General features: G+C 40.5%; 1 protein-coding gene across 5 annotated transcripts in view; it reads right to left on the minus strand.

Annotated features, from left to right (window-relative positions):
* DCLK1 (doublecortin like kinase 1) overlaps positions 1–24,364 on the minus strand; it is a 328,712-nt gene that overhangs the window by 27,080 nt on the left and 277,268 nt on the right. For all 5 annotated transcript variants that reach the window (XM_036831579.1, XM_036831575.1, XM_036831577.1 and 2 more), the window contains exons 11-15: positions 21,238–21,384; positions 9,503–9,636; positions 7,706–7,783; positions 7,251–7,347; positions 4,913–4,993 (exon numbers count right to left, since the gene is read on the minus strand). In XM_036831579.1, coding sequence (XP_036687474.1) covers positions 4,913–4,993; positions 7,251–7,347; positions 7,706–7,783; positions 9,503–9,636; positions 21,238–21,384 — 537 coding nt within the window. The remainder of the gene's footprint in view (positions 1–4,912; positions 4,994–7,250; positions 7,348–7,705; positions 7,784–9,502; positions 9,637–21,237; positions 21,385–24,364) is intronic.

A 24,364-nucleotide genomic window follows, 5' to 3' on the forward strand; every position in this document is an offset into this window, starting at 1 on the left:
TGTCATCATTTACAACTTTATTTATAAGTTGCACATACTGATAAGTGGTTTTATTTATTATTACAGTATCATTGGGGGTTCTCTTAATTTCTAACAGCAATTAGAGGAATGCTTATATATTTTTGTATGGGTAGCACTGATTTTTATGAGCATAGAATAAAAAACATATTATCTAGGCTCTTGTTTTTTCTTCTTCCTTGGGTTCTTTTTTTCTTGTTGAATATCTTGGCTTAGCAGTATCTTTTCAAAAGAGTAGGTACGTGAGAAAAAGGAGGTAAAATAAAATTTAAAGGCCAAGAAGATGATAGTAAGTCTTGCACCAGCTAAGTAACTACACTTGACTTATTTAAACCAGTCCTTTCCAGTAGGACAGAGGTTCTCTGTATTGGTCTCACATTATAGTCACCTGGGAGCTTTTAAAATTCCCAATGCCCAGATGCCTGTGCCCATCAGGATCAGAATCTCTAAAGGCAAAACCCAGGCATCAGACCTCGTGCTAGAGACCCCACTGAGCTTCGTGCTAGAGACTTCTTTGAGCCTCAGTTTCCTCATCAGGAAAAAAACTGAAGGTAAAACACAGATTTGTAGAATTATAGTATTGAGATGGACCTTCAATCTATGGCATGAGGAGAATAACAATGGGATAAGGTAGGTCAAAACTTTGAAAATAAAAATCCAATAATAGTAATCTATTTGAAATAGATTGCTGATAATTTAATCCTAATTACACATCAAAAAAAAAAAAACACTTTGGAACTGTTATTTAAGCTTATGAACTTAATCACTAACCTGCATTTTCTACCAACAAAGTATCATTTGGGGACAAAGTGACTCAACCTTCTCCCTATTCCCTGGAATGATCCAGATATATTATCACTGCCTATTCCACTCTCATATGATATGTGCCTAAATCATATGGTTCTCCACTATATGAGTAATAAGGTAAATAAATTTAGCTAGGGCAATTCCTGTCGGTACTTTGCAGCTACCTTAAGAGATGGCTGTGACACTGGAGAACGCAACAAGCTGATAATCACATTATCTACGTGGAGTTCGGAGCACACAAACAGGATCATTTTTTTGGATGAGGGGTTTCCACCTTAATCAAGTTTCTCACACGCCAGCGTTGATCACAGTTTCCATTTCATCAGCTTGTAGCCACAGATGATGGAGTTTCGGCCTCCCTCAGACTCAAATTCACCAAATATTTACCAAGTACCTACAGCGTATGAGCACTTAAGACTGTCTGCTCAGGACTTTCAGATATAAAATCCTCTCTCCATCCTCAAAACCTGAGAAGTTGATTCTATTATCTCCCATTTCACCGACAGAAAAACAGGTTCAAAGGCGTGAAATGACTGTCCCAAGGTTACCCAAGGTGAGCTGGCGCTCCTTCTGGGGGGTCTGCATCCCTCTCCCAGACACCTGGCTACACGCTGATGCTGCCTTTGTCCTTCTGGCTGGTTAGAACCATCCACTGAGAGGCCTCACTCATGGCTCTTCTGATAACAGAGCAGAGGTCCAGGACACCATAACAGAGTAGAGGTAAAATTCATATATATAACAGAGCAGAGGTCCAGGACACCATAAAAGAGTAGAGGTAAAATTCATATATATAACAGAGCAGAGGTCCAGGACAGAGCAGAGGTCCAGGATACCAAAGAGCACTGAGACTGCATACAAAATCAATGGGGGCCTAGAGGAAGCACCTGGAGTAAGGTTAAAGCAAGTGACTTTTGCTGACTAGATTTTTCTATTCTGTTGCCCTTGTGCTCTGCTCTCTGTTTCATGAGACTGCCTTTTCGATTCCAAGTGCGCCAGGTGAAAAGGGCATCGTTTATGCGACAGAGAAAATTAGGACAAATAGGAACGTGGGAAGAGCTTTCTGACGACTTCCTTAGGGCTCATACGATTATTATTACTTTTCCCCCCCTAGGTAGCACCCTCTGCAGTGATCAGATATAATTTGATCGCCAAATGCAACATGTCTTGTTAAATGGGCTTCCTTTTACGTTCCTAATTTATTTATTTTGATTGCTGGGTTGTTCATTTATTGCACTCGGAGACCTCAACAAACACTAAATGCTGGTTGTGAATGCTTATATACATATTTTTTTCATTTGTTATTTTGAGATAAAGAAAATAATCAATTTTCTAACTTAGTGATTTACTATGTAATTTCAAAAGTTAAGCAATCACTTTATATGTTAAATTTTTTGCTAAAATCGCTATCTTTTTTCCCCTTAGAATCTAAGGTCTGTTAGAATTATATTAAAGGGTATTTAAAATTTTTAAATCTCCTAGACAATGCCTTAAATGTTATCCTTGCTTTTAGAAAATGTTTTTAGGAAATCTGAGAGGGAAAACTAAAATGACAGCAGAAGTCCAAGGTCCAGAGGGAGCTGTGGAACCTAATTGTCAGCAAAGTGGGACCATGTGCACAGAGCAGGTTGAGAAGGAAGAAAGTTACCGCTGAGACATGTATACGCTGCCTTAGGAAAACGAACCTAATTTTTCAAAGGCAACAGCCAGAAGTCTTCTTAATTTTGTTTCTCTACCCAACTGAGTTGGAATATATTGATATAGGGTCATTTGGTCTGGAATCAGGGTAAGGGATTATTTTGTTTCCAGTAACACCCCAGGCCCCTCACATGTATAGACAAATGTGCTCACATTCACAAAGTTATCTTATAGCAAATATCCATATCCTGCCTGAGCTGGCTCTGCAGGACATCTCTTCCCAGCCTCCTCCAGGAAGCAGCTCTGGCATCTCCTCCTCTGGGAAGCCTTCCAGGGCACCCTCCCCACACAGGCCAGCTGGGGTGGCTCTTCTCTAACTGCCATGTGACTGTCTGTTGTATCAGACAGAGCTCCTGGAGAGCAGGCCCGACAGGGGGTGGTCCTCTGATGAAAATGTATTTCAAAATCTAAAATGGCTATTTGTCCTCTCTCTCCTCCACGGCTCTTTGTGAGCCTTCAAAGGCCGTGTTTCAAATTCAGATTTTCCACTGTATTCTGTGTGGTCACACTCTCAGTGTTTCCAGCGCTAACATGCAATTTGACAGTTTGTGGACCATGGACTTTTAATCAGCATGTAGATCAGTCCAAACCAGCTGCTGCCACTAGGAGAGCCTGCAGCTGGCCTGTGCCTCTTCCCCCCTGCACGTCTAAGGGAGAGGCACCACGACCCAGGTAAGTTACTTTGGAACGACTGCGACCTTGTGTGAACAATCATTATAGTGATGCTGGTGTACATACAGTGCACTCTTCTGCACTATTCACAGTGCTTTCATGTATAGCAGAGAGAGGGTGATGCAGGGTGGTGCACAGGACTTTAGAGGAAATGGGCTTGAAGTGAGGATACCTGCCTGCAAATTCTGGCTCAACCATAAGCACAGCTACTTTGGAAGAGTCATCCATCACAGCCTCAGTCTTTCCATTTGTAAAATGGGTACAATAATACCCACCCTGCCTCTCTGGTAGGCTTATTATTAGGCTTACATGAGATGCTTCCTAACCTTTCCAACTCCATAGAAAAGGATAACTTTTGTTCAGCACCGTGGGGTAAATGCAAAGGTTGTAAGGCTGGAGGTGACAGCTCCTGGACTCTGGCAGCCCTGCCTGACTATCCCAAGGGCTGAGGGGATTAATATCTTCACACATCTGTACACCAGTTGGGAAGCTCTGCTATGTAAAAATATTTAACAAACCTTAGCTGTATACCTATACATGCTCGCATTCCTGTATATTCTCCTGTCATATATATATATATATATATATATATATATATATATATATATATATATAGACATGAACAAGATCCCAAGCTCTTGTCACCTCAGATGCAGTCTGTCTCAACACTGTGCTTTTAATCACACTTCGTCCTCAGTCATTAGTTACCTTGGGAAAATACACTGACTAATCACCGAAGTGATAATTCAGAGAAGTGGAACATTTTGTCTCCTTCATCTTACAGCCAGATCCCTCGAAGCAGCTGGCAAAATTCATATCAATGAGCTAACGATTTTATACCTGTCCATGTCTGTACCTATATCCAAATCTATGTCTGTCTTCTATTCTGGTAGCAAGAACCATTAGACCCATCTATGGAACTCCCACACATGTCAGCAGGGGTTCCAACAGCCCCTGGGTTATCAGTTAATGTATGTGAGGTACTTAAATGGTCCTGGGCAGACACTATAAGCTAAGCACTCTGTAAGTATTTATTATTATTGTTATTCAAAACAAATCTTTTCAATCAGTTATAGAGAGAGGGAGAGAGAGAGTCAAAAAATAATGACTCTGCTCTGGAGAATCCTTTCATAGCTACAGACCTTGTACTCAGATAGCAGCAGCAGCAGCATCTGGGAGCTTTTAGAAATTCAGAGCCTCACATCTACTACATTACAATCTGCATTTTAATAAGCCTCCCCCCTCCCCCACCCCCGATGACTTGTGAGCACAGGCAAGCCTGAGAAGTGCTGCACTGGAGAACTCCAACTCTGATGCGGGGACCCTTGGGTCACTGGTATATTTGGTAGAAATGATGCAAAAGCAGCACTGACTCAGAAAATCTGCTCTGTGTTATTGATGGATGCAGCCTTAATCTAGACCATAGGATGCAGTTTGTGGGGCCGTGGGTGGCAACCATGTGCCCCTCCACGGTAGAAGGCAGTCCCGTCTGAATCAAATGAAATGCTCTGTGCAAGGGACCATGAGAACACATGTCAGCACAGATACATCAGAGGCCCTTGTGGAACAAGGCTGAGATCCTGTAACTGTTCTGGCATGTTTGAGAGGGAGGAACAGACACAAACACAACACTTTAAAAAGGAGGCAACATCATTAGGAAAGCTGCAATTTGAGAAAGGAATGTTCGGAGTAAATACAGGGAAGGGAGGAAGTTACTTACATTAACCCAGGGATGTTCGAGGACCTGCACGGCTGAAAATCGCTGATCTACATCCACCAACAGCATCATGGTAATGAGCTCCTGTGAAAGGAAACATTCAATGCCATTTGTGTCTAACGTTGAAGGTAAAAATCCAGGCGTTTTCAAGAGCAGAGGTTCTCTTTTCGTTTGGAAAACATCTGTAAAAGCTCTAAACCTTGAATATATCAACTCAACTTACCTACAGCTACCTAACACCTTTTAAAGGAAAGGTGAATTTTTGGAATTATAAATATATAGCTTGTAGTTGAGAGAAAAAAACATAAATTAATATTAAAGTCAATTTCATAAAAATATTTTTAGTAGAAAGGAAATAAAGTATTTTGCACTTTAAAGACAGATTCCAAATTATTTAATATAGAAATCACATTTTAAAAACACTTTACAATTTCACTTCGGCAGCTGAAAGGAAAAATGGATTTTTTTCCTCCTAACTGCAAGAGGGCATATTTTGGTTTGAAAGAAAGGAATGAGGAAAGACATACAGAATTGCCAACAGCTAGTTGGTAAAATAGAAACTATTCTTTAGTAGCCGAAGAATTCAGAGGACATCTGTTAAAAATGCTTCAAAAATTTCCAGATCAATCAATAAAAGTAAAATAGAACCATTATGAAGCAAATGATTAAATGGTTCTGAAATTAATTAATCTCCCCCATGAGCTCAAATTTATTTGCACCAGAAAAGCACGGCTTTGGCTTTAATGATGAGTCCGTCAGACATTTGTCTACTTTGGATTAGAAGTTCCCGTGTAACAGAATGGTTAGGTGCGTGTTACCTGGTCCCTCATATGCGTAGGCTCTAAGTACCACTCCGTGACGGGGAAGATTTATTTCCAATGATGTAGAGATTCTACCTTCACTTTCTAACTTGGGCCAGGACTCAATCAAAGCAGCTACTATGTGTGATGCTCTCTGCAGGCACCATGGCGGTGCAGGAGATAGTCCTATCTGTCAGTGACTTCGAGCCCTTGAGTTATGAAGTGACAGCACTGAGACTTGGGACAGGTTCCTGAACTGTCTGCTCACAGGTGAAAACACCTCCAGCCCCACCTCTGTGGCTATATCATCCCATCTCCTTTTACCTTTGTGGCTTTTCTCTGACACTTCTCTCAATTCCCCACATTTTCCTATGGCTAGAGGTAGATTCCTGGACAGTTGAAGAAAATGAGAGATTTGGGCCCAATATGCATCATTTTCCATGGAAAGTGGCCAGGCCTAAGGAGTCAGATTTTAAATTGAACTCATACTCAGGACACAGCAAAAGGAAAGGCATGTATATTGAATAATCAAAAGATAATTAGTTCTCGACATCAGTTTTCCAAAAATTTAAGTCAATGCTTGGAGACACAGTTTTAAGGGATCAATTTAAAAGTTTTCATTTTTTATTTCAGGATCTACTAATGTCTCTGTGTGAGATTTTTACAGTTTTCTTAGAGATTGATCTTTTGGTTTAATGGGACAAAAACCATACGCTTTGTTCCCCTCTGCCTCTAAATCCTGGCTGTCTTTCAAGGTCCAAATTACATCATAGCTTCCCCATGATGTCTTTCTTGATCATCTTAACCCATGCTGTGCTTTCTCCACTTTAATTGATTAACTGTTTAATTCACTCATTCATTTATTCATTCATTCATTCAATATACGTTGAGCATCAGTTAGTTGCCGGTCACTATTTAGGCACTGATGATACAGCAATGAATACAATAGACAAAAATCCTTGTCTTGATAGAAATTACACCCTAGTGAGGAGAGTTAGAAAATAAACTACATAAATACAATATATCCACCTATCTATATCTATCTAGATAAGTAGACAGATACAGAGAGGTAGTTAGATGGTATACCAGATGGACATAGAGTGTAAGTGTTATGGAGAAAAATAAAGCAAAGGACGATAAGGTCAGCCAGGTAGGGGTTAAGAGCTGCAATTGGAAACAGGGTCTGGGAAAGCTTCACTGAGAAGATGACATTAAGTCAAGACCCGAGAGAGGTGAAGCAATAAGCTATACAGAAGTCTGAGGTGGGCTCAAGCCAGGTGTGGGCAGGGCATAACTAGAGGCTACAGCAATACAGCTGGAGTGACCACAGGGAGGGATAAGCCAGGGAAGCAGAAGCAGTTGATGAGTTGGGATGGCTATGGACAGATGACTTTTTGAACGTGAGCTCTTGGGAAAGTTAGTAATTACGACTAAAATGCATACAGAAATCATATTTACGATATCATTTGTTTCTTTGATTCAGAATCAATAATTCCATTGAGACACAGGCTATAAGGAAGAGGAAGGCACTGGAAACCTACCTTTGCAGAATCAGAAACGTTATCCCAGTATGGAGAAGGGAAGTCCACTTGCCCCATCAAAATCTGATCAAAAAGCACCTCCTGGTCATCCCCGCTTCTGTTTAGATGAAGGACAACAACGAGGAATAAACAGCAGGAAAACGCCAGCTCGGGGTGTATCTTTTCATTCTTATGCACTGAAGCCCCTCCTTTCCCCGCAAATGTGTAAAATGTGTGTTTTTAAGCAATTCAAAATGTCAGTATGGAACTGTTTTGGCAAATTAAGAAAGAATGAGTTTTTAAATTATATGAGGAAGATTTATGGAAGGCATGTAAATTAGCGTGCACGACATGGAAAAAATAAGTTCTTATGTTCTTTTCCAGCTGTAGGCTCCTTTGTGCGGGGAGGCCGAATGGATCATTCAGAGAAGGGAGAAATGCTTTGTTGGTGCTGAATAAAAGATCGCTGCCCATACCCACGGAATGGAGGGAATCCACAGAGCAGGATGTAAGTGATCACACCAGCTGCCCAGATGTCCACCTTGAGGCCATATCTGAAGAAGTAAGTGATGTCAGAGTTAGCAAAGTCAGGTCAGGACAAATTATGGGGCATGGTAAAATAAATGACTCTTCTATCATAAACCAAAACCCAAACCAAACAAAAATTTTAAAAACCCACAACAAACACTAAACTACAACCCACTGGCTTAACAGAATTCAAGAAAAGAATTAAAAAAAAAAGACTATCTAAGGCACATGACTAAAAATAAAAATGCCTACCTTCCTACCTAAATATCAGTAAGTGAAGGGTTTCAGCAAAAATGTTTATTATAGTCATATCAATTTTCAGATAGAGATGGACCCCTGAGACTATTTCACTCCTGAATTTTAGAAATAATAATTACACATAAGACATTTTCCAATTTATAAAGCACTGACATACATTATCTGATTTTGTTTTCCCGACAACTCTGTAATTTGTCCAGGATAAATATTACTGCCTATTTTAAAGAAGAGAAGCCCAAGGTTCGGAGGGTAAATAATTTTGCTCAAGATCTCACAATTAGTGGCACAGCTGAGTTCCAGCCAAGGTTTTTCAAGAGCCGAACCAAATCCTCCTTCTACCCCACACCACTCCTTCGCAGCAGGCCATCAGAGCACCCGCCAGAGATAACGGCACTGCCTCGAGGGAGGTCAGGCATGGCCATAGATTGTGGGATCGCAATTGACTCAAATTTGATGAATAAAAAAGTGCTCATTACCTCTCATCTCACTCTGGGGATTTCTCCTCTCATCTGTTCTGTATTTCTGCTTTTCTGGTCTATGGTACAAGCAGAAAAACTATCTCCACCTGTCACAGTGGAAGATACTACCTAGATTGTTAGGTTTGGGTTGGTGCCACTAATGGGAAGAAATAGTCAGGCTGTCTCTCCTTGCTGGCCCACCCTTCCCCCAACCTTCGTTTAAGGACAGTGCTTCAGAACCCTGCTGATGATCCTTGGCAAGAAATGGGGCTCTTTACTGAAAGAGCCTTTTACTCACCTAGACCTGAGTTCAAATGCTGACTCAGCTACTATCTAGTCATGAGCTTGTAAGTCAATCATCAGAGACTGAGTTTATTCAGATGCAAAATGGGAATCATATCATCTACTGGAAGAGTAAGGATTAAGTAAAGGAGCCTGGCATATAGTAGTAGGTCCTTAGTAAGCATTAGGCCACCCCACAATCTACCCCCATTCTAGAGATTTTCATTCATCTGTGTCGGCTGCACTCAGAAACCAGCCAATTCCCAGTGGCCCTCAGATGCCTGAGGGTATCTGCACTCCACAGATAATCAGTGGACTGCCAAGAGGACCAAAATGGGACCGGAACTGGAGAATAAGGACAGCTGAGAGAAGTAACCGCAGTAGACTGTACTCACTGCTCACAGCGATGTCTGTTTCTTTTTTCACCAATAGCTAGTTAATTACCATCACTGTATGTTTCTCTGTTAGTCCAAACATTTTTTACTAAGGGGTTAATAACTGCCATTCTACCTTTAACAAAGGCCAAAAGGAAACTTTAAACAACATTGTAGTAACTGGCAACTTGATGGGGAAAACAGAGAAAATGGCTCCCACTTTCAAGTCAAAAAAAAAAAAAAAAAAAAGTGAAAAATATCTGATAACTAGTTCTGTCTGGATGGGACAGAACACTCCTATTTCTTCCATCCTTGAAGCCAACTAGCTATTTTGCAAGCACAGTACTGCAGTAAATACACAAGAAGTGTTTACCCAGTCTCTGCAATGATTTCAGGGGCCACATATGTCGGGGTGCCACACACGGTGTACAGGGGGCCGTCTACAATGGTGGCCAGTCCAAAGTCTCCCAGCTTCAGCGATTTGCTGCCGTCTTGGTGTTCGTACACCTAAAGTAAAAGTAAAAGGTGAAATTGCCTTAAAACCAAGAGCTCAAAAGTTCTTTCCTGAAGAAATGAAGGACACTGTGGTTTAAATTTAATATATGTTGATCTAAAACAGACAGACTGCCAGATGTTTCTCCAGCAGAGATGGGTCTATTCGGGATCAGCACAGAATTGCAATTCGGGGTCTGCACCCATGGCAAATCATGTCCAAGTCCCCACATGGCAAGGGAGGGAGATGCATTTACAAAGAGGAAAAGAAAGTTGGGAGGGTTGTAGAAAACAAGGAGTCCATGGCTTTTCATGGGTTGAGTCCTTGCCAGGAAAGAAGAGGAGTCTTTCTTCTTCCTGTTGGGCTCTGCTATGATCTCAGGGAGTGAGAACGCCGCTTCTGGTCTCCTGACTCTATTTAATTGAGGTTTTGGTATATTAATTTTTTACCTGTATTTATTATAAAATAAAAAATCAGGCAATTATGCAAGGATATACATACAAGAACATCTTTATATTACTGCAGAATTGAAAACATGGTGAAGAACCCGCAAATGGAAATTTGTTAAATAAATTACGGTATGTTCATACAATGGGAGCCTACATGACCATTACAATGGTGACGTGGGTTTACATTTATTGAAATGAATCAAGTTTGGGAAGTGAGGACAGACTTCAGACTGGTTTGCATAAAATGTCTATTAAAGAAAAAAATATGTACAAAGAAAAATGTCTGGAAGAACATCATATTGGTGTGTCTGTCTCTGGGTAGTAAGATTATAGGAGATTTTTCTTCCTTTTGCTTATCTGTGTTCGATGTTTGCTACAATTCAAATTGATTTGCAGAATACAATGAAATACAGCAAGTTTCTAGTGTAAAATCTCCAATTTATGAAAATAATGACCTCTTCATTTTAATATATCAGAAGCTTTAAAAATGCAATTCTTTAGTAAATTGAACAAAAAATCCACACGTCTATTAAAATACCTTCTTTTCAGTGCCCCACTTTTCCAACAAGATCTATTTACATTTTTTTATTAATAATTGAAAGGGATATTAACATTTCATTTCACCTGTGGCAATTTGGGAAGATTTATCAGGTGCAGAGTCAGCATTCTGTCCAGGTTTCCTTATTAAGGCAGTAAAAATCTCTAGTCTTTCACCCAACAAATCAAGAAAAGGATGCATGTGACCATAGGCAAGTATTTAAACTGCTTTAATTCTAGCCCACGATCAAACCAAATGGATCTGTTCTAAAACGTATGCCAAACAACGTCTATTATTTCAAAGAAAAGATCAAAGGGCATTCAGAATTCTAATTCAGAGCCCTCCACTGGAATCAACAGACACAGAAAAGAGAGCCACAGTAAAAGGCAGTCGCCAGGAGATGCCTCAAGGAAATGGAGAAGTTTTCCACGTACGTCAAAATAATCCAGCCAGCCAGTCGAGGCCTGCATTTTCTCCTGTTATCGCGCTATGATCATCTGTACTTGCTACAGCAGTTTGAACCTCACGCACAGCAAGGCACATCTCCACACATTAGGAGCACCGCTACCGTTCACACACCATGTCTGCCTTCCTTTGGAAAAAGTAGATTTCACTTTTCAGTTCACTGCAGCATCGAGTGCAGATGTTTGGCCAGCTAAGCTGCAGTATCAGCAATGATCATTTGGATCTAACTGTTTTGGCAGAAAAAAGGCAGTCAGATCCTCTTCTCTGGAGAGACTGTGTCATTTCTGGGCAGAAAATATTTGTTTACATTTTCTCCACATTCAGAACATGGAGTCCTCTCCCTGAGGGCTCAACCACGATCAAGTCTGGGCTGCCCTCGGGCAGGTATCCAGAGGCTTTCAGGGCCACCTGCACCTGGGTTGTTAGGGCAAGGACAGCTGTATGTCCCCCCCAGATGTGGCTTTGCCCAGTTGTCCTCTGAGATGGACACTGTCCTCCCCAGTTTAATAAAGCAGCCATCCAGCTCTGGTCAGCATAAACAAGTTCGAGTCATGGACTTTGAGGCCTCAGAGCTACAAAACACAATATCCTCCCCAGTCTAAATGCTCTCAGGCAAAAGAAATCCCTAAATTGTAGTCTTAGCATGTCAGCCATTCAGGTCATTCAAAAGACAAGCAAATGTTTTTCATGAAAAGAAATCTGAGCTGGAAATACCTAGTAGATCATCTAGTTTATTTCCCAGACAGAGCAGAATTGTTTACTTCCCTAATTCCATTTTGTTACCAATAACCTTTCTAAAATGCAGAATAACCTCTTGCTTTGATGTTCTGTTAGGTCCAAACGTTCATGGTGCGTGTTTTGTGAGGTGGTGCAGATTTCAAATTACACAGCTCCATTTATACAGAGATTCTGTGGCTTTTTTTCTAAACATACTATCCATAATCACCCAACTCTATTCCAAAGTTGGATAAAAGCACATATTGGCAGATGCAGTCATAAGTCACATTTTAGTTCAGAATATGACCACGTAATTCTCCTCCATGTACCAAAGGCTTTCTTTTTAAGCATCTACATTTTAATAGGAATTCCATCTTACATATAGCCATATGCCAGTTATATTTAATATAGCTGAGCAATAAAGTTCAAAGTTTCAATAACTAAGAAAAAAAGCACTAAAAACTTACCTAAAGTAAAGAAAATGAAGATTATTTAACAGTAATAATTCTCTTAAAATAAACCAGCATCATTTAAATGAAATATGTAGAATCTATCATTTTAATGTTCTTTTCATCTCTCTTTAATCACTTCTACATATCCCTTTTTTTTTTTTTTTTGCTTTGAAAACCATAGAGTAGAATTTTCATGAACATATAAAGAGGTTAAAGTGATGCTTATGAGAGACAGTTAAGAGCTAAGAGACAAAGGCCTAATCCACATAATTGAAAACATTTCTAGACCCAAGTACATTTGAAATGCTTCAGCAAAATGTTTTTGCAGGTGAATAAATGCCCAGGCCCCTCATTTGGAATTCTGTTTAACTTACTTACCGTCAGGCAGGGCAGGAAACAAAGTTGCTTTGGGTTTTTCTCTGTCAACACTTGGGGAGAAGGATACAGAAGAATATATTGTAGTGTTTCCTCTCCTCCCCTGGGAGAGCGCCTTTCCTAAGTGCTGCCATGGGCCCACCTCACAACTGGACTCCCCAGAGTGCCTGCTGCCGCCTCAAGCGTGCTCACTCTTATTTCTTCCCAAGCCATTTACGGAGGGGCAGGATTGAGGCCATTTAAAAATGTAATTAAAACTTTGTTAAAAATCACAGATTGCTGAATATATGTGTTTCAAACGTGCGCGTGAACGCACACACACATACTCACAAAACCGTCTCCAGAAAGTATTTTCCCAAATGGCAGCTATAAATTCACTTTGAACTAAGTTTTTAATTAAACGTTAGGAGTCGGAAAAGCTTCTAACACATTCGCATCCAAAACACAGAGTCCTTTGCCTTCTCCCACTCTCTGAATCGACTTCCTTAGCTTGTCTCCTCATCCTGACCTTCTTTCAGAAAGAACCTTAACAGGCTGCAAGTATAAGCTTGGACAGGCCGACCCGGCCAGTGGGGTTCTGGTGTAAGAAGAACTTTTCTGCTGTGACTGTATTTTAAAGCCTCCATAACACATGCGCCACACGTGAGGTGGGGTACGTTAATTGCCAGTCAAAGCGTATTCACAACATGAGATATAATTTTATGTTCATCCCACGCCCTTTAAATACTGTAGATGCTCCCCCCACGTTTTAAACAACGAGGGGCTATTAAAGAGACGGGGATTAGTGCAAATTACCCAGTATGTAGTGCTTTCACTGTTTTAACTAAGCAATAAAACTGGGTAATTGTACAACACTAATTGAATGCAGCTACACGTAATTGTGGGCTGCCATATGTATCCTATTACCATAAAGACTGTCAGTATTTTGTAAGCTACTCTTGTGATCACTGCAGATGGCTACAGTCAGAAAAGTTGTTCTCTAGGGTTTATTATATGGCTATAAAGACATCCCATGATTTGACAGACTAAATGTGTTAAATGGCAACAATTATGAAAAAGGTTCCAATTAAAAGCTGAAGGCATGTCCTACACCAAGAATAGATCTAGTGAAAGGTCAGGTACATAGGTTTTTGGCACACTGGTATTTCACACAGGAATTTTCTTTTTTAAAGAAGAGTTTTATTTTTGTTTCTTTTTCGTTTATTTGGGGTTTCGCAGTGGCTGTAACTTGCTGAACAGTAGATGTTTGGGCAGATGCCTGATTTCCCTCGGATGAGAAACTGAGACCATCTGAAAAAGTTATTTGAAAAAATAAAAGATTTAATATAGTCATAAAATGCAGCCGGTGGCCATAAAATAATGTGAAAATTCACAGATAACGTGAACCCAGTCAAATGGTTTCTGAGATTCCCATAATAGAGAACTAAGAGCTGACTAATATAACAGATGTGTTGGAACAAACACAATTCTCAATGATAGTATGAATTCAAGGAAAACCCTGTTGAAATGCTGGCTAATGAATCGTTAGTAACCACTGAAATAGTTTTCACAGAGGATCTCAGGAGGTACTAAAAATTATTTCACCAAATAGAATTTAACAAAACTGGCATGACATTGACAAAGCCATGAAAAAAAAGTGAATTTACTTTTTTAACAAATATGGTATCTTTTAAAAAAAGACATTGATTTCCTTCTAGCCAAGGTGTTTGGCCTTTATGATGTTTCCTAAAACCAGTGGATTAAATTTAACCTTTAATCTTTAAGAAGTGAAGTGTAACAACATTTATGCAGGGAATTATTTTGCAAAATGCACTTTATAGTCTCCATACTTTGAATTAAACCTCCTGGAAAAAAAATTAACTCTTAAAAGAACCAAATTCAAAAAAAAAAAAAAAAAAAGAACCAAATTCATTTTATACCCACATGTAAAACCTTTATGAAACAAAAAATTAAATGAAATAATAAAAATAATAAAAGCTGTACAGAAGTCAGAAGAGGGGCAACAACATTAGAAGAAAAAATAAAATAGCTTTTCAAAGTGTTACCCTAGAGATATCTGGGAAGACGGAGAAGTGAATAGAAACTCCCGGAAACCTGATTCTCATCCCTCCTTTAAAACAGTCTTGAAACTATCTAGAAAGGAGTTCTATGCAGCTGCAGTGAGATGCACAAAACACACACATTCTGGATTCTGTAGTAATTGTACATTCCAGGATTTTGTTAAAATTGTGGGAACTCAATGTCACTGCAATTCTTAAAAACTGTTACATTTTTGTCACACAAGTAATATCCAATATGTCACTGTAGGAAAATTAGAAAAGACAGATAATTACAGAAAGAAAGGAATTAAACTCACCCATAATCTTGACACCTAAAAATAACCATTGTTAACCTTTGGGGTATAAACTTCCAAGAGCTTTCTTTCTCTCTCTTTCCTGTTTTTCCTTTTTCACTGGACAATATATCCTGAACGTTTGCCCAAGTGAATAAGCATATATTTACATCATGATTTTCAGTGGCTGCTGGATATTCCATTGTATGGATGCACCATAATAATAATAATAATAATAATCCCCCAAACTACTACCACTGCCATTTATTGAGCCCCTGCCAGGCCTCCTGTTGAGGACTTCATGCTCAATATCCCATTTGATCTTCACAACAATACAATTAAGTAATATTACTGCTATTTTGCAGATTAAAAAATTGAGGATCAGAGATGTTACGTAGCTTGACAAATGTTACACAGCTAATAAGTGGCAGAGCCAGAACTTAAGCTCGGGCATGTCCAAGTCCATGATTCTAACCAGGATGTCCGCCTGCCTCCATATCATGTCATTATTTAAAAAATCAGTGCCCTGACGTGAGTTGTTTCTAAATATATATTTTTTTCTTTCCATACCAAAAAAACACTGAGATGACCATCCCTATGTATGTATACATACCTGATATTTTTTCTTTAGGTTACATTTTTAGAAGTAGAATTACTTGGTCACAGGGTACACATTATTTAAGGCTTTAGTTACATATTACCAAACTACCTTTCAGAAAGGTTCCATCAAGTTAATCTTGCACTGATTCGTATGAGGTGATTGGTATCCCCATAAATTTGCCAACCCAGTATATCATTATTATTAATCTTTGCTAGTCCAGTAAGGCCATGTCATTTTAAAATGAAGTGAATGAACACACCATTGTAAAGCAATTATACTCCAATAAAGATGTTAAAAAAAAAAAATGAAGTGAATGATACTACTCAAGTCCTAAATGACAGAAGAAATGGCTAGTGGAGCAGACAGATGCTGATCAACCCTGGGGACACACTACACTTTTACTTCCTGTCTTCTTCCCCCGATGGAATCACAGATCCTTGGAGAAGGGCCCTCAGTGAATGCTTAGTACAGTAACTGGCAATTAGTCTATTAAATCATGTTTGGGGAAAATGTTCTTTTTCTTCTATTTTCCCTCAACTTTTAACCAAATTCAGAGAGAAGGAATTTTTTTCTAAACACCTATGAAAAACGATCATTCCGTTTCTGCTTGGACATTTTCAATGACTACAAGTGACCTGAATAAAAGCCACTGACTTTTCAAACAGGTGTAATTGTTAGAAAGTTTTTCCTTATGTCAACCTCAAATCCGTCATTAATGTCTTCTCTTTAGTTTGAGTTTAGTGCTCACATACACAGCACAAAAACGTTCTCCCGTCTTACATCTGGCAGCTTTCGATGAGGGCCAATCTGTTCCACTCTCACCGTCCCTTCTCTGGGCTGAACCCAGGCCCCTGATGCGATGTGTTTGGGTCCCTCCCACCTGCTGTCACGTGGTATAAGCAGGGCAGGGACTCTCTTGATGGCGACACTCTTTCAGTGAAAGGAGTCTAAGGGCACATTGGTATTTTTGGCAGTTGTGTTACACTAAGACTCACAGTGAACTTATGGTCAGTGAATAGCCTTTAAACTGGGCCAAATTTTCCCATCACTGTTTTTCTGCAATGGTCCTTAAAACAACTATACCAAAACCAACTTAGTCTATAGAGATTTATGTTTATCTCGTGTTAAATTTCATCTTACTGATTTGGGGCCTTTATGGAGCCAAAGATAGTTTTGGATCTCAAGTCTGTCATTTGATATATAGAATACATCTTCATCTCGGCTCACTGGCAATGCTGATTAGGGCGGGGCTAGTGACAGACTCCTGTGAGATCCACAGCTCCCTCCTTAGGGTGATCCCCAACCCGTTCATCAACACTCTTGGTGGCTCAAGTTCATCATGCAGTGGACTGACTACAAATCTACTCAACTGTGTTTTTTTTACAACCTCTAGCACTCCATCTGTGGCACTGGCCTTATCTACCAGTGTAGTTAGTGATCCTATCACAAAATGGGTTTATTTGGGGATTAAGGGTCATGGGATTAAGACAGAAGGAAATCCATGATCTGGTGAGCTCAGTGTTGGCTTGAAGTGGAAACTAAGAAGAGCCGGAGCCAACCTATGGTCATCACTTGGGGGAAAACAAGATAATTTATTACTAGATTCAACCCATTTCATGAAAATGAGGGTCATTAGCTGCACATGCCATTTTGATGGGCAGCGAGGAACAGGCACGAACACCTCGACAGAGAGTTGCTAAAAGAAAACTTCTGACCAAGAGAAGCAGTAACCCTGAGAAACTGCTTTCTCCCAGACAGTATTAAGGAGTTTGGAAGCAAAAAGTTTTTTGAACAGAAATTTTTATATCTCAAGAAAATTACTGTGTTTATTTCTGGAATCTAATAAAAACTAGTGATGTAAGTTATTTTTTGCCATAAAGACTTTAATTTTCCTAAGAAGGAGGCATCTGCATATACATTTTAAAAAAGACCCTCCCAGCTCCCTGCAAAAAACAGGCTGCCACTGATGATTTTTGCTGCCGAGGGTACAAGCTTGCCATCTAGTGGTGACTCATGTAAACTGAAAGCAGTTGATCTCAGACCATTTATGGGGTTTGTTTTTTTTTTTTTAAAGCAAAAGGTTCCCTTTTGTCATAAACTATCATGGCACTCTCACCCACACACACACACACACACAAAATGGTTCCATGCATAAGTGCAGCTGGGGAAGCACTGTAATCTCTCCCCCTACTCAGAGAGTTTTAGTCTGTGGCCAACATAAGTCCTCAACGTAATAGATGAATTGAGAAATGACTAGGGCTTGTCACGGTGGGTCTGTCCTCTATTATGTGAAGTATCACCATTCACTCACTCTCTTATCTAATTCACCCTCTCATTCACCTGTCACTCATCCATACGATCACTAAGCACCAGGCCTGACGATTAAAGCAGAAAGAATCACGTAAAATCACTGGCATGATTAACTTATTTTTTTTAAAAAAACCCTTAGTAACAATGCAATAATACCATTATAAGAGCTATTCCTATTGGGTCAGTTCCCAGTTTTTGCCTAAAATGTAGCTGGAAACATCACTGTAAGTCAAACTTTCTCATTAAAATGCTTTGACTTGATCAAATACTTAAGACTTGAATAAATCATCCATATGATTAATATAGATCCTTAAAGCCAAGCTACGATATTTGTGCATTGTTCTATAAGACTTAAAAATAAAAAATTCTAAAAGTTCTGCATATGCAATGATGCTATATAAAATGAAATCTATAGCTGAAATGTCTACATTTATAAATAACTCTTTGCTACTTATAACAAACATTAAACACTTAATTAGCAAAAATTTATCAGCAGTCTAACAATTCAGGGGTTTTTTGAGGTCTCTTAATAAAACAGTAATGCAAAGTGTGCAGTGAGGCCTTTTTTATTTCTTTCAGTTTCCCTGTAGTTAGAAAATGGATTGAAACTCTCTGCATTAAATTTATTATAGCATTTTTCCAAAAATAGTCTCTAGCTCTACATTCTGCCACGAGATGGCAAATCCATGCCTGGGAAGATAGTAACATTTTAAAAGCAGTGTCAAAAAAGATGAAAAATGATTGTTATAACGTAACATTGTACTGTTAAACAGTTTTATTTTTAGGGGTAATTTAATTTTTATTACAAATAAAAGGGTAATAAAAAAGAAGGGAACTAATAGTCCCATGGTATCACTTTATCTTCATACAGTCCCCTTAAAGGAGGCTCAAAGAAGTTAAGTATCTTGTTCAAGGTCAGAAGACTAGACAGTGGAAGAGTGAAGCCCTTGGTTGTGAACTTTTGCCCATCTGACTATAAATCCTGAGTATGTGATTTTGTGCTTCCCATGACAATTCTCTCTTATTTCCACATAAAGGTCAACAGAATATGACGTTAATAGAAGTCTCAAGTGCAGTTAGTGATGTCATTCTAATTTTGTTAAAATTATTCTATTCTTCTACCTATTTTATCCTATAGTAGATTTATCCCTGCAAACCTCACCAATCCTTACCACTCTCCTATAGAAAGAAATTACTATACTGGAGAAGCAGAATTACTTTACTTTTTCATATATATTTTTTAAACCTGCATTATGAATGACTGCAATGGTGTGTGTGTTTGTGTTTGTCTATATATATGTGTACACATATAAATATATATATGTGCATATATACATTTTTCACATTCTTAAATTAGAAAAGGAAGGGAAAAGGGAGAGAACTTTTTTTCTTTTTGGGTAATTTAAAGTAAAATATGTTCAAATGAGCACAGTACTTAAAAAGTATCCCGCAAATTTTCATTTTAGTAAAAGCACACTGCTATGTAACCGTTTATGGCATTTATAGAAACAGTGCTCTGGTGAAAAGCAGGTTGAACAACGGGTACACAAAACTGAACTGCAAAAGCGGAAAGGAAAATGAAACTTTAATTTTCAATCACTGAATTTTCGGGGCTTAGAGAAGTTTTTAAACAAAGGCTCAGTTGTAAGTCCGTTCCCATGAGACAATCCTACGTAAGTCAGGACACAGGGAAGAATGAGTGCAGACAAGGCACTATGCAGAAGAGAATGTTTAGGCTACTGTGGAGATGTGGAATTTGAGGGGCAATTAAGTCAGAACTCCATCATTTGACCTCAACCGCCTTCATTAGCCAGTAGCTACAAGATTACTAACTTAATTGCAATTAACTAATTGCTTGTGTATTTATTTCTTGAATGCCTGTTTTTCCTACCTGAATGCCCCTCCGTGAAGGCATATGTCTCTCTGTTCCCTGGCACAGTCCATGGCACAGAGCAAGCACACAGTAGACCTCTCTCCCTAATTCACGGCTTTATGTAGTCTAGTGGTTAAAAGTTTGGGCTTTGGAATAGGACATAGGTTGTGACCTTGGCCCTTCCACTTAAGAGCTGTGATTACCTTGAGTGGGTCTTTCAACTTCTAGGCACCCCGTTTCCTCACCTGTGAAATGGGACAATAATAGACCTTACCCCATAAGGCTGTTGTGAGGATGAAATGAAATACCGAGTGTAAAGTCTTTAGCATGGGGTGAGCACAGAGGTGGTTCTCCAGGACAGCAGATCTTAACAGCCTTTATTGGTAGTGGGAGTTGGGTTGTTCATCTGCTGTTAAACTTGAGTGTTCATTCAGATCACGTGGGGAGCTGGTTGCAATGCAGATCTGCACCCCGTCACCAGTCACCAGATTCTGATTTGGTGGGGCTGCAGGGAAGCTCAGAAATTGACATTTTTTAACAGGCATCTGGGAGTAATTCTGATGCAGGGGGTCTTTGGACCACCGTTGGAGAAACACTGCTTTAGAAAGAGAATCCTCATTTCCCAGATTTCTGAAGAGATGGACAAACTAACAGTCATATAATACATGACTCTTGGGGTTGGATAATGAAAGTAAAAGAAGAACTAGCATCTCGGGTGGGGGGTGAGAAACTGAATATATTTCATTAAAATTCCACCCTGAATAGCCAACAAAATTTATGATACTCCCACATTCACTAGTTATAGCTCCCCAATGCCCAGCCCCTGTCTCCTGAATTCTTTCAATACTGTCCCCTTAACAATGGGATTAGGAGAACATCCTCCTTTGCTTGCGTGGAGAACTCTCAATGTTTCCCCAGAGATACGAAGTTCATGAAAAGCAAACCAAACAGGCCTAAAGGGAGGACAAAATGTCTCTGATCTTTAAATCCGTCTTCATCATGGTTATTTTTATGCTGAGGGGCTGGTGTCTTGAAAACTCACAATGATTTATTCTCTTAGCTCTTAGATCAGATTATTAGGATGTAAATTGGGAGACTAAGACAAAGTCTAAAAAGGCTTCCATTTTTTTTTTTTTTCCCCAAGTAGAAGCTTTCTAACACAAAAGTGCTGTTGATAAATAATGTAAGTGTACATGCTCCTCATGACTGGCCTGGCCTGGCCCATGGTCTCAACCATAGCCCTAGACTCCTTGAGCTCCATTCCTGTACCCCTGCCTCGGGTTTTTATTTGCTAATAAATTACGTGCTCCTAACGGTACACTAACCCTGACAGATCAACTTAACAGACTAGTTTCCAGCTAGTTACTGAAGGCCAGCTGGAAACCAGCCTTTACGGTCATTTTTTTTTTTTAAGAAAATGGAAAAGAAAAAAAGAGAGAAATGTTCATATTCACTCATGAGTGCTTGGAACGCAAGACGTCCTGGAGTTGGAATCCCTCTTACCAGCAGATTCTCTGGCTTGATGTCACGGTGGACAATGTTGGCGCTGTGCAGGTATTTGATGGCGCTGGCCAGGTTGTACAGCATCCCACTGGCGTCTCGCTCCGTGTACTTGTTAGTGGAAGTGATGGCATCGAAGAGGTCTCCTCCCTGAGAGAGGACAGCAGGAGGAGAAGCACATTAACAGCTGGTCCGATGGGGCTGCCTGGAGGGGCGCCTGACACGCTATAAAGGGAGTGAAGGACGCGTTCAGGGTCTCTGGGTTCCGAGGGCTTTTCCTGCCACCTCTCTCTCAAAGGCCCGGAGACCTTATAGTGATGTCTCTCCCCACTGTGAGAGCCAGTGACATTTCCTCCAGAGCTCAAAGGAAAGAGAGAGAGAGGATTCTCTGCCTTTCAACTCCCAGCCAGGGAGGGGAAGCGGAGCCAGGTCTCCAGGGCAGAGGCCTTGTGACACCTGGGAATCCTGGTGGCATGTGCTACCTGCCTCACGCCAACTGCCAGCAGAAGGTCAAACTCATAATCGCAAATCTCCCAAAATGAGAAACAGGTAACACTGCAAACTGCACCCTTAACAAAATGTTCTGCTGCCTTGTGAAATTAACACCACACACAGACACGCACACACACACACACACACACACACACACACACACACACACACACACAGAGTTCTCTTCGTTCTCTAGATTTAGGTCTCTTGGAGTGGGCGTAGTTTTCTTTTTCAATAATGTGCTTCTTTGTAAGAACAGAGAAAAGGACCAGAAACTGTCACTCCAAAGATGAAAGAGAGGGAGGAGGGTGGAGAAATTTCAAAGAAAGTTTTCTAGTGCCATTATTCATCTGAACTTTTGTTTCCATTGTTCCTGGCTAATTTATCGTTATTTGGTGAAACAAAGATTTTAGGCTCCAATTTTAGATCCATTTATTTGAAACGCTTTCAGCGAAGTTGGGTCTGATTTACTGACAATGTGTGCATTCCTCTTGAACACGAGGTCCCAAAGAGCCGAGCCCAGTGGCTGGCTGTGTTCATCTGTTACCTGACGGGCTAAGAGATTTAATTTTTCTTTTTAAACAGCAAACGCAAAAGAGAGCACTTGTAGGCTGACCATTTTCAAATCTTGACCTGGTCCTCGGTGACTCTGCATAACCTCTGCTCGGGGGAGGGGAGTGTCTCCCACTGACCCTTCAGCCGCAGCAGTTCCCAAGCTAAGCACATACATTTTTTTCCAAATGGACACTTTCCCTCTCAACATTCTGTCTCTCGCAAAGGCAAGGCTGCTATGTGCGGGTTTGCAGTTGTTTCCATGCCACCTCGGGAGGTGGCGTTTTCACTGTGGTTCGCGTGAACAGCACTCCGGACCCTGTGTAGGGCTGTATGAGGTGACCCTGCCAAGCCTCCGCCATCGCCCTGGTCATCTAGGCTCCAGGCAGCCTGTAGTCTCATGTCTTCTTCACCCTCCGCAAATCAGTCAACAGATCTACCAGTCCTCCCTTTAAGGCCTGCCTCTGACACAGCCTTCCGGGCCATCCCCCGGCTCTTCACCCAAAGCACTGTGTGCACGGACTGTCACCTTCCCACTCGACGTTTCCTTCTCTTGTCATGAAATCAGCGTTCCTTTCCCACGGCTCTCCCCGCCCAGCCCCCAACCTTCGTTCCAACTTGCTTAACCTCATCTCCTGCCTCTACCTAGACCACTTACGTTTATGCTCCAGGTAGGGTATGTCTTCCCTGGTTACCCAAACAGGTCAAACTCCCTCCTCACTCCACACCCGTCTTCAGTAGAGCCGCTTCCCGGAGTGTCCCCTCTACTCCCTTTGTCTTTCTCACTCCCAATGATCCCTCAGGAACGGGCCCCAGGGCCACCCCGTCCACAGGCCTCCCTTCCTCTGAACACACAAGCAGTGTGCACGTGTTTACGTCTGCAGCCAGAAGTCTAAAGTCCCATTCCTGGTAATTATGGAATTTCACTCTTAAGAACTGTCACTTCACTGTTTTCTGGAGCACAGACCTCATTTATCCTACAGCTTCAGGCCCTCCTGGGCATCCTGCTGGCCTCTCAGGGTTTGACAAGCACAGGCCAAGCGAATTCCTCAGGGGGGATGTCGTGGGAGACTTTCAGGTCAAGCCTGGGGTTGGCCTTCACTTCTCGGGATGCTTTCAGGCCTGGCCTCACGGTGGTTCTCGGTCAGACTAAATGTAAGGGTACGATATAGTGGCTCAACTGAGGAGTCCCAGTGCTGCACTATGCAGACACACTCCGGCCTTGTTAGGCTATCCTGGTCACCCAGAGAGAATTCACAAAGGCTGTTAAGGGACAATGTTGGTAATTACCAAACTATATTTGGTCATAAAGTGCCAACATGAAAATCTTCTGAATAAATGAAATTGACCTTTCTTTGTTGGAATAAACGGTTAGCATTTTTATCTCCCTTATTCTCAAACATGACAGTAACCTGTGTTACTACAAACAAAAAAGCCCTGACCCTCAGAGAAACAAATCTTAACTTGAAGTAGAAAAAGAACAGGCTTCATCTATAAACATAAATAACCACTAAGTTAAAAAAGGCCAACAGATGTAAAGCAAAGAAAGTCTGAATAATGAAAGTTTACAGGCCCTAGAACGAACATTCTTCTATATAGTAACAGATTAGTTGATTAAATGCTTGCCTGGTCTTAAATCTTTACAAAAGGAAACCCCACATTCCAGGGTGCTGATTCCCACCACCAGCTCAGGTGAGCGATTCTAAACAGGGTTCCTGGAGCCCTAGCTGCTCACTGGCACACCGCTGATGGAGAAAATGATGTGACTAATTTATATCACTTTACAACTAAAGTAGAAATTATTTATCCCTTCAGTTAGAGTAACATAATAGAAAAGGCTTGAGAAAACTACAACTTCATGAAAATGAAACATTCAATTTTTAAAAGCTTCTAATTAATAAAATTTCAAGTATGGAAGTAGAGGGAACAAGGGGGTTACCTTTCACCTAGACTCAACCATCGTCAACATTTGGCCATTCCCATATCCTATGATTGAGTAGAATAAAAACTTAATTTTATGTGACAGGATGAGATTGTAACCTTCAGCGAAAGGTGGTAGACTATTCACATTATTATTAAGATGGTG

This window comes from Balaenoptera musculus, chromosome 18 (genome assembly GCF_009873245.2).
Source record: "Balaenoptera musculus isolate JJ_BM4_2016_0621 chromosome 18, mBalMus1.pri.v3, whole genome shotgun sequence".
Classification (NCBI taxonomy): domain Eukaryota; kingdom Metazoa; phylum Chordata; class Mammalia; order Artiodactyla; family Balaenopteridae; genus Balaenoptera; species Balaenoptera musculus.